This window comes from Sander vitreus, chromosome 3, assembly GCF_031162955.1.
Source record: "Sander vitreus isolate 19-12246 chromosome 3, sanVit1, whole genome shotgun sequence".
Taxonomy (NCBI): domain Eukaryota; kingdom Metazoa; phylum Chordata; class Actinopteri; order Perciformes; family Percidae; genus Sander; species Sander vitreus.
Genome location: NC_135857.1, coordinates 12,310,423 through 12,321,047, shown reverse-complemented (window position 1 = coordinate 12,321,047; position 10,625 = coordinate 12,310,423). Strand labels below are relative to the sequence as shown.

The 10,625-nt window shown below is 39.0% G+C and overlaps 2 protein-coding genes across 2 annotated transcripts in view; both read left to right on the top strand.

The window, feature by feature from the left end:
• LOC144515289 (rho guanine nucleotide exchange factor 26-like) overlaps positions 1–10,516 on the top strand; it is a 33,373-nt gene extending 22,857 nt beyond the window's left edge. Inside the window, exons 13-15 of the mRNA XM_078245998.1 lie at positions 6,308–6,378; positions 8,276–8,380; positions 8,780–10,516. Of these exons, the coding sequence (XP_078102124.1) occupies positions 6,308–6,378; positions 8,276–8,380; positions 8,780–8,922 (319 nt within the window). The 3' untranslated portion in view covers positions 8,923–10,516. The remainder of the gene's footprint in view (positions 1–6,307; positions 6,379–8,275; positions 8,381–8,779) is intronic.
• LOC144515288 (extracellular calcium-sensing receptor-like) overlaps positions 6,385–10,625 on the top strand; it is a 193,621-nt gene continuing 189,380 nt past the window's right edge. Inside the window, exon 1 of the mRNA XM_078245996.1 lies at positions 6,385–7,525. Coding sequence (XP_078102122.1) covers positions 6,836–7,525 — 690 coding nt within the window. The 5' untranslated portion in view covers positions 6,385–6,835. The remainder of the gene's footprint in view (positions 7,526–10,625) is intronic.

The following is a 10,625-nucleotide window of genomic DNA, read 5'->3' as shown; positions in this document are numbered from 1 at the left end:
AACGTAATACGTCAGGAATCCAGACAGGACAGCTGGATCGGAGATGGCACAAGGGCGCCTGTGTGCCGTTTGTGATTCTCTTCTTTTCTGTCTGTGTCCTCTTCCATTTCTCTGTACCCTTTTGTTTGGTCTGCACATGTCAGCACATCTTCCCCATGACCCTGATGTTGTGTCCTGTCCAGAGTCGGTGAATAGTGCTTCTCTATTAGTGGAACAGAGCAGCTACAGAAGTCTGCAGCAAAACAGTTCTATTAGTCAGAAATGCAGCTATAACACAAAGCAGCACTGGTTACGGAGACGGGAGTCTGTTGCACTTTGGCATTGTTTTACATTTTTCTTACTCAGTATGCTTTCGGTCATGTTATTGTTTTTGATTATCTTACTATGTCTGCTTTCGTTTATGTGATAACGAGAAACTCTCTGATGGGAATTGTTCCTCTGCCTGCGGGTTTCCCTGGCTGGTCAACTGCAGCAAGAGAGATGTCATGTTTTTGTCAGAGCAGTAGGAATTGAACCCAAATACTGTTCTGACCTGTGGTTGAGTAAAAACAAGGGAGGGATTTGGTGAGGAGTAAACAAATTGACAGAACTGAGCGGAAAGGGTTAGGAGGAGAGGTAAAGATGGAAACCAGTGGTCTGGTGGTGATTTGAAGTTGGCAGGGGAAGGCAGGTTAGAAAGAGGCTGTCATCACTTTTTATCTGCTTGTGAGAAAGAGGTTTTACAGGGCAGTAGCGAGGCCTCTCTTTTCAGAGGTGAAACAACAACCTTTGACAATAGATTTATGATTCTTGGCATTCTCTTGCACCTTGGGATGAATGGTTCAAGGCAGAAGGTGCTTTGCTACCTCTACTTCTTGAATAGACTGATCCTGCACAGGCTTGTAGTCATGTAAAAGGGAAGAGGGCAAGTACCTGCTGTTTGTACCTTTGCAGTATTCACATGCATGCATGTAAACACACATACAAACAGTCACAGATCGAAGGCTGTTTTTTTACTTGAACCTCTTGGTATGTGCCTTACATTCCACAGATAACCATGAAGTGCCTTTCGAACACATGTGGTTGCCTGTTTGCTCCTGCGCTCGATATATTGAATACATTAAGTATTTCAGCTGTTTAAGCATGAGAAAGCGACCTGTCATGGTGGTGTGTTGCGTATGTGCACATGAATCTGTCGGCAGTTGTCCAGCTGTCAAAAGCAACGACTAACAGATGCTGTTCCCACAGAGCAGCTCGGATGTTCGAAGAACTGCGCATTCAGTACAGAGAAGTAACCAGGCCCTTTTATCAAAGCCCTTTACTCTAGCGCCACCAGCAGGTTCACAATTGGGGTGAGAGTAAAATATCTCAACAACATGAAATTTGGTACGTACATCCATGTTCTGTGTTTTTAATCTCACCCCATCATCAGGTTAAAGTTTTTCCAGTACTCATACAGTTAAAGACCAAATACTTGCTAAATTAAAGGTCTCATATTGTAAAAATGAGATTTTATGTCTTGTTTATAAAGCAGGTCGAGGTGCTATATAAATACTGTGATAGTATTAAAATGCTCAATCCACAGAGGAATGCACACAGCCCTTATTCAGAAACTGTGCCTTTTAAACGAGCCGCCAGGACTTCCGTAAGGTTGTGATGTGACAACTGTAGTATACAGTAGATAAGTTTAAAGTGCCGTACATTGCTGTTTAAGTCATTCCCCGGCTGCAATGATGGTGCAGACTCCAAGAGGACAGGTGCTGATACCCGGAAACACTTTTTTGGGATGGGGCCTCAAAGAGACGGGCGCTAAAGATTTTAGACAGCCTGCATACAGGTATATTTTAGACAAACAGTATGTGAAAATTAGAAAATGCATTTCCTGCAGAAAATGCTTGTGAATGCTGAAAAGCTAAATTGCCAAAGCTAAACTGCATTGCTGGAATAACTGCATAAGAAGAAGTTAAAGTAGTGAGAATAGTTGGAAAAGTGGGAATGGTTTTAATTAGTATGACTTTAACAATCATTTATTAAACAAAAGTGGAATATTTGAAGGTTTTTTAGAAAAGTAAAGTCATGTCGACAAGTCATAAAAGTCAAAATAGTATATCGAAAAAAGTCACAGTGTAGTTTGTGGGAAAAAATTTATGAAAAACATAGTATAGTATGTTTAAAAAAAAGTAATTGTATATAAAAAAAAAGTGGTATATCAAATAAGTCATAGTATGTTAAATAAAGTGATAAAAAAATTCATAGTATGTAATTATAAAAAGTCATAGTATAGTATGTTGTAAGAAGAAGTCATACTATAATAGGTCTGAAAAAAAGTGATAAAAAAGTAATTGTATAGTATGGCGAAAAAAAGTGATTTAAAAAAAAGTCACAGTATAGTGTATCGAAAAAAAGTAATAGTATAGGTCAAAAAAGTAATAAATTCATAGTTATATATGTTGAAAAAAGTAATAAAAAAAGTAATAGTATTGTATGTCGAAAAAAAGTGTAATGTGTCAAAATAGTCATAGTACAGTATGTCGAAAAAGTGATGGTAAAGTATGTCGAAAAAAGTCATACTGGGAATCCACCCTGGATCAGAGTATACAGTTCCTACTTGCTGTTGCTATTTGGAGTGGTGTTGACCTATGAGCCATTGTGATACCAAATAGAGAATGTTGAAAACGGTTATCATAGTATGTCAAAAAAGCCATTAAAAAGTCATAGTATAGTATATCGAAAAAAAAGTCATAGTATGTCGGAAAAAGTGATTAAAAAAGCCATAGTATAGTATGTAAAAAAGTTATAAAAAATGCGTAGTATAGTATGTCAAAAAGTCATAGTATAGAATGTAGAAAAAAGTGAGAAAAAAGTCATATTGTAGTATGCTGAAAAAAGCGATGAAAAGCCAAAGTTGATCATAGAAAAAATCGTAAAAAAGTCATAGTATGTGGAAAAAAATTTGTAAAAAAAAGTCCTAATATAGTATGTGGAAAAGTTTATAGTATGTGGAAAAAAGTAATAAAAAAAAAAAAAGCCATACTATAGTATGGCACAAAAAGTGATAAAAAAGCCATAGTATAGAATGTGGAAAAAGTGATTAAAAAGCCATAGCCGTATGTCGAAAAAAGTCATATCGGGAATCGAACCTGGGTCAGAGTTTGCAGTTCCTACTTGCTGGTGCAATTTGGAGCGGTGTTAACAACTGAGCCATTATGATAACAAATAGAGAAAGGTGAAAAAAGTCACCAAAGTATAGTATGTCGAAAAATGTGATAATAAGTCATAGTATAGTATGTCGAAAAAAGTAATGAAAAAGTCATATGATAGTATGTCGAAAAAAGTGATTAAAAGTCATAGTATAGTACGATGGAACAATTGTAAAGAAGTCATAGTATAGTATGTCAAAAAAAGTCATAGTTGAATAAAGTGATGAAAAGGTCAAAGTATAATGCAGTATGTCGAAAAAGTCATAGTATAGAATGTCGAAAAAAGTGATAAAAAGTCATAGTATAGTATGGCGAACAAAGTCATAGCATAGTACAGTATGTCGAATAAAGTGATAAAAAGGTCATAGTATAGGATGTCAAAGAGTGATGTAAAAGTCACAGTATAGTTTGAAAAAAGTGATAGTCATTGTATGTATGTCAAAAAAAAGAGATAAAAAGTCATAGCATAGTATGTCGAATGAAGTGATAAAAAAGTCATAGCATAGTATATCAAAAAAAGCGGAAAAAGTCGTATAATGTCGAAAAAGTCATAGTATAGAATGTTGAAAAAAGTGATAAAAAAGTCATAGTATAGTATGTCTGAAGAAGTTTTAAAAAGTCATATATTATGTCGAAAAAAGTCATAGTATTGTATGTCAAAAAAAGTGATAAAGTAGTAGTATAGTATGTCGAAAAAAGTTATCAAAAAGTCATAGTATTTTCAGTAGATTTTATTTTTTATTATTATGTTCTACATTGTGGATGAATACGTCATACATCAAACTATGAAAAAACACCAATGGAATTATGTAGTAGGAAAAAGTCAACTACAAATCAGGATTTGTTTTATATTTTAGATTCTTCAAAGTAGCCACCTTTTGCTTTGATGACAGCTTTGCGCACTCTTGGCATTCTCTCAATCAGCTTCATGAGGTAGTCACCAGGAATGGTTTTCAATTAACAGTTGTGCATTGTCAGAGTTAATTTGTGGAATTGCTTGCCTTTTTAATGTGTTTGAGACCATCAGTTGTGTTGTGCAGAGGTAGGGTTGGTACACAGCGATAAACAGTAAAAAGCCCTATTCAACTACTGTTTTAATTTATATTATGGCAAGAACTACTCAACAAAGTAAAGAGAAATGACAATCCATCATTACTTTAACACATGAAGGTAAGTCACTCCGGAAAATTTTAAGAACTTTGAATGTATCCTCAAGTGCAGTCGCGAAAACCATCAAACGCTATGGTGAAACTGGCTCTCGTGAGGACTGCCCCAGAAAAGGAATATCAAGAGTTACCTGTGCTGCAGGGTTAAGTTCATTAGAGTTACAAGCCTCAGAAACCGCAAATTAACAGCACCTCGATTAGAGCCCACATGAATGCTTCACAGAGGTCAAGTAGTAGACACATCCCAACGTTAACCGTTAAGAGGAAATTGCATGAATCAGGCCTTCATGGTCGAATTGCTGCAAAGAAGCCACTACTGAGGAAGAACAACAAAAAGAAGAGAATTGATTGGGCCAAGGAACACAAGAATTGGACATTAGACCAATTAGGGATAAAAAGTCATGTCGAAAAAAGTGATAAAAAAGTATAGAATAGTAGTATAGAATGTCGAAAAAAGCCATAGTATGTCAAAAAAAAGTCATTGTATAGTATGTCGAAAACATTGATAAAAAAAATCATTGTATAGTATGTCGGAAAAAAGTGATAAAAGTCATAGTATGTCGAAAAAAATTTATAAAAATGTCAAATATATGACGAAAAAAGTCATAGTATGGTATGTTGAAAGAAGTGATTTAAAAAAGTAATTATATTATGTCGAAAAAAGTGATAAAAAGTCATGGTATAATATTTTGAAAAAAATGTTTAAAAAAGTCATAGTATAGTATGTCGAAAAAAGTAGTTTTTTGTCTAGACAACATATACAGTAGATGCATGTAATTTATTTTCCATCTCCTACATGGCCTTTCCTAAACTGGAACTAGACTGAATCAGGTGTGTTAATGCAGACACACATTTAAAATACACAGGGCAGTTGTCCACAGAACAATGCCTGATTAGATATTATAATATAATAATCTGGATGATGACACAAGTGGCCTCACATCTATTAGACAAGTGTCAAGATTGCATGAAATAATTGAACATATTGAAAGGTACAAAATATAGGTGGTTGGCCTGATAGGTGTTGATTGCTTTGAGACAATAACATGTATCATTTGATTCCAAAGGTCACACTTTATCAGTCATAATATTGCATTGTGGGTGCACATTGATGGCCTCTGAGTTTAATTATTTTATTGAAAGTGATTGTACTAATGGTTTATGGTGATTTCATACGGTCCATTTTAGTTGAGGAAGAATGACATGACCCTGTGTTTTTACAGCTTATGTGTCCTGAAAAGAATCAAAGCATGTGTACAATGGAAATACAATAATGAGCTCTGACTCATGGAACATGCCTGTTCAAAGCTGTTGAGGTTGTTGTGAAGAGCGTCCACACAAATACCGCTCTGTCTGTACTTATCTGCATGATTCAAGCCAACGGTGCTGAGTCATAGGGGGCCTCACGTACCCCCTCTGGTTCATTTCCTGAACCCCCTTTATCGCTCCCTCTCTTGCTCTTTCTAAATCCTTCAGTAGTAAATGAGAGCAGGTGAAATTGGAGATTGAATTTCGTGGAATCTGACCTGTGCGATTCCACCCAGTCCCCCCCCCCCTCCCAAGAAACACACAAGAGAGAGGGAAAGCAGAAGCAGGTCTTTTCCCTCCTGGGAATCAGCCTTGAGCTTGTTCTCAGTTCCCTGCGACTGAAAACACACCTCTGTTCTCTCATGGAGAGGGGTCGGAGAATGGAGGGAAGGCAAAACTTGCTGGGCAACTAATTTATCTATTTGCCTGTTCGCTTGTGTGCATGCAAGCCTGCTTATATTTGCTGTTGCGTAGTTTAATTTGATTCTGACTGTCCTTTAAATCTGTGTATGTTGTTCGCATATGCAACAGCTGTGGCATAAGATCGGTAATACAAATTCAAAAGGCTTAATACAACTCTCCACAATGTCCAGAACTCTTTTAATGTCAAAACAGTATAATAACTTATTTATGTGTTGTTATGTGTTCTTGTAGGAATGAGCGTGCTCGGTGGATCAGCGCTCTGGGCCAGAATGTCAATAACAACAAGAGTCAGGACAGAACCAGTAAGTTGCCACAAACATTTATTTACACACACACACACACACACACATACACACATACACACATACATACATACATACATACATACATACAGTGGGGAGAACAAGTATTTGATACACTGACGATTTTGCAGGTTTTCCTACTTACAAAACATGTAGAGGTCTATAATTTTTATCATAGGTACACTTCAACTGTGAGAGACGGAATCTAAAACAAAAATCCAGAAAATCACATTGTATGATTTTTAAATAATTAATTTGCATTTTATTGCATGACATAAGTATTTGATCACCTACCAACCAGTAAGAATTCCGGCTCTCACAGACCTGTTAGTTTTTCTTTAAGAAGCCCTCCTGTTCTCCACTCATTACCTGTATTAACTGCACCTGTTTGAACTCGTTACCTGTATAAAAGACACCTGTCCACACACTCAATCAAACAGACTCCAACCTCTCCACAATGGCCAAGACCAGAGAGCTGTGTAAGGACATCAGGGATAGAATTGTAGACCTGCACAAGGCTGGGATGGGCTACAGGACAATAGGCAAGCAGCTTGTTGAGAAGGCAACAACTGTTGGCGCAATTATTAGAAAATGGAAAAAGTTCAAGATGACGGCCAATCTCCCTTGGTCTGGGGCTCCATACAATATCTCACCTCGTGGGGCATCAATGATCATGAGGAAGGTGAGGGATCAGCCCAGAACTACACGGCAGGACCTGGTCAATGACCTGAAGAGAGCTGGGACCACAGTCTCAAAGAAAACCATTAGTAACACACTACGCCGTCATGGATTAAAATCCTTCAGCGCATGCAAGGTCCCCCTGCTCAAGCCAGCGCCCGTCCAGGCCCGTTTGAAGTTTGCCATTGATCATCTGAATGATCCAGAGGAGGAATGGGAGAAGGTCATGTGGTTTGATGAGACAAAAATAGAGCTTTTTGGTCTAAACTCCACTCGCCGTGTTTGGAGGAAGAAGAAGTATGATGAGTACAACCCCAAGAACACCATCCCAACCGTGACGCATGGAGGTGGAAACATCATTCTTTGGGGATGCTTTTCTGCAAAGGGGACAAGACAACTGCACCATATTGAGGGGAGGATGGATGGGGCCATGTATCGCGAGATCTTGGCCAACAACCTCCTTCCCTCAGTAAGAGCATTGAAGATGGGTCATGGCTGGGTCTTCCAGCATGACAATGACCCGAAACACACAGCCAGGGCAACTAAGGAGTGGCTCCGTAAGAAGCATCTCAAGGTCCTGGAGTGGCCTAGCCAGTCTCCAGACCTGAACCCAATAGAAAATCTTTGGAGGGAGCTGAAAGTCCTTATTGCCCAGCGACAGCCCCGAAACCTGAAGGATCTGGAGAAGGTCTGTATGGAGGAGTGGGCCAAAATCCCTGCTGCAGTGTGTGCTAACCTGGTCAAGAACTACAGGAAACGTATGATCTCTGTAATTGCAAACAAAGGTTTCTGTACCAAATATTAAGTTCTGCTTTTCTGATGTATCAAATACTTATGTCATGCAATAAAATGCAAATTAATTACTTAAAAATTATACAATGTGATTTTCTGGATTTTTGTTTTACATTCCATCACTCACAGTTGAAGAGTACCTATGATAAAAATTACAGACTTCTACATGCTTTGTAAGTGGGAAAAACCTGCAAAATCGGCTGTGTATCAAATACTTGTTCTCCCCACTGTACATACATACACATACACACACACCCCTCTCCTTTTAGCCTGCTGCACCACCTTGTGGTCATAAGACAATTTAAAAAATTGGCTTTGTTTAAATTGATTTCAAAACAATTGGCTTTTTAATTCAGATATATTCAAATAAGGAAAGTGTAACTGATCTGCAGTGAGTCACGGACATGTGTTTTATGTGTTGGTTTAGATGTCATGCAGGTGGAGGTGATCAGAACTTACACAGCCAAGCAGCCAGATGAGTTGTCTCTGCAGGTGGCTGATGTGGTGCTGGTCTCGCAGACTGTAGAAGACGGTATGTTCAGCGTTCTCTCTCTCTCTCTCTCTCGACTTTATCGCTCCATCTTTTTCTCTAGCTCTTTCTATAGCTTCCCTCGCCCTCTTTAGTATTCATCTCATTTTCCGCCTTTCTGTTTCACCTGCGCCCTTTCATCATGCACTTTTATACGCTCTCTCCTTCTCCTTTTCAAATCCTATCTGTCTCCCATAATAGGCCTTACACCTGGTTGTGTACTGTAGGTTTAAAACCACATCTTTAAACACACAAGCCCGAAGGTTATTTCCCTTTTGGTGGCCATGGCAACTGACTTTCATGTTAAAGAACAGACAGCTTTGAGCATCAAAGACACGGAGACAGTAATAGCATGAGGAAACGCAACACGTTTCAGTTGTCATATGCAATTTCTCCTCTTAGGCTGGTATGAAGGCGAGCGACTGCGCGACGGAGAAAGGGGGTGGTTCCTTGCCGAGTGTGCCGAACCAATCACGTGCCAGGCCACCATCGAGCGCAACATGCAGAGGATGGACCGCCTCCAAGGGTTGGAGACTAATGTGTGAGCAGGATGAGCCCTGTGCTTTAACCACCGAGGGCTTCTCTCAGCTGGTAGTGATCCTTTGACTCACCAGTAACCTTTCTGTTTAAGAAGTGAACCCAGACAAATGAGTTCAGTGACCTGCCTTCAGGGACTACATGGACCAGGCTGCTGGACTCTTTACAGTGGGATAACATTAAACATGAAGCCATAATTCTTAGATTTCTGCTTAGTGTCCACTAAATATCAGGCATACTGTCCGAGTTTTGAAGCAGAGTGTTCAGAACAAACACAGCACAAAAACGTAGATTTCCTTAATGGCTGATCGGCCCTTGTGGGAGGGATGGCTCGACGGGGATCTGTCACATTTACTAATTCGCAGGTTGGTTGGAAAACTTAACACCCTGCTCCATAATAAATTGGTGGAGTGACATTTGTAAATTTGATTTCTCTCCCAAACATATACTCATATATTTTTTTTTGAGTGTAAGTGATGTGCAATGCAATACTTGAGACGACAGTACCACTATAGGAGGTAAAGTAGACCAAAAAGTGTGACAGCAGCCTGATGTGTGCTCTGGTAATGAGCATCAGGCCATGTAATTAGGAGCTTTTGCCAGTAATAATGTAACTATGAAAATGTTGATTGTGAAAGTGATAATAAGGCAAGACGGTGGGATTGGCAGCTTCTTTACAGTGTGTGGGTTAGTGTAGAAAATCTTGTTTCAGAAGCATCTGATGGCAAGTAAAACTATTACAATTATATTTACAAGAAAAACACAAATGCAATTTGGCTGAAGCCCATGGCACTTTGTGTAAATAGAATAACTCCTAATGAATTGGATAAGAAGAATTACAGTCCTCTGGGAGGTTTAATCTCATATCATCCGCGGGTTAAGCACGAGGGCCAAGTATCTGTTCTCCGCCTTGCCGTTTGTCACCAGTTAATGTCACAACCATCAATCAGACTCAATTTCTCTCTCCATCCACACACAGTGATTTGGACAGCCTGAAATATCACACACACTAGATGCCAGCCAGGGGTGTATATATAAATATCCCCCTTAGGATTTATACCGGTGATGTTACAGAGGCAAGCTGAAATTAATGTGTGTGCTGATGGTGAGACCGGAAGAGAAGAGCGGCCCTACCCAGCCCTGCTTTTAATGCGATTGTCCCGTGTGAGTCATCTTTTTAGTGTTTCCATGCCCGGCCAAAGGAAATGAATGGCTTGGTCAGAGTGTGGTGATAACCCCATCTATCAAGCCCACTGCTCTGGCCCCAGCTCAAATGACAACCACAAATGTTAAGCTGCATGAAGCGAGCTATGACGGTAGCGTGCGGAACACCCAGCAGGAAGGACACGAGTACGCAGACGAAGCTTTGCATTTGCACTCAGGGAAAAGTAACTATGTTACCACACATCTAAGCATGAATTGATCTTTATTTCAATCACTTCCTGTACTTGTAACTATTGTAAATCATTTCTGTACATGTAAATATGTAAAACAGCCTGACTTGTATGTTTTCCAAAATACAGATTTATATTGCTGAAACTTGTTTAGTCAACCTTATATATTTCAATCAGCCACTATAAATAAAAGCCAAATTGCTTGGAACTTGTCATGTTCTCTCAATGATCAATAAGACATCTCTTTTCCCTGAGGACCACTGCTAGACAGACCCAAACAAAATTACTCTACTTGTATTCCTCCAGTAATATTTGGA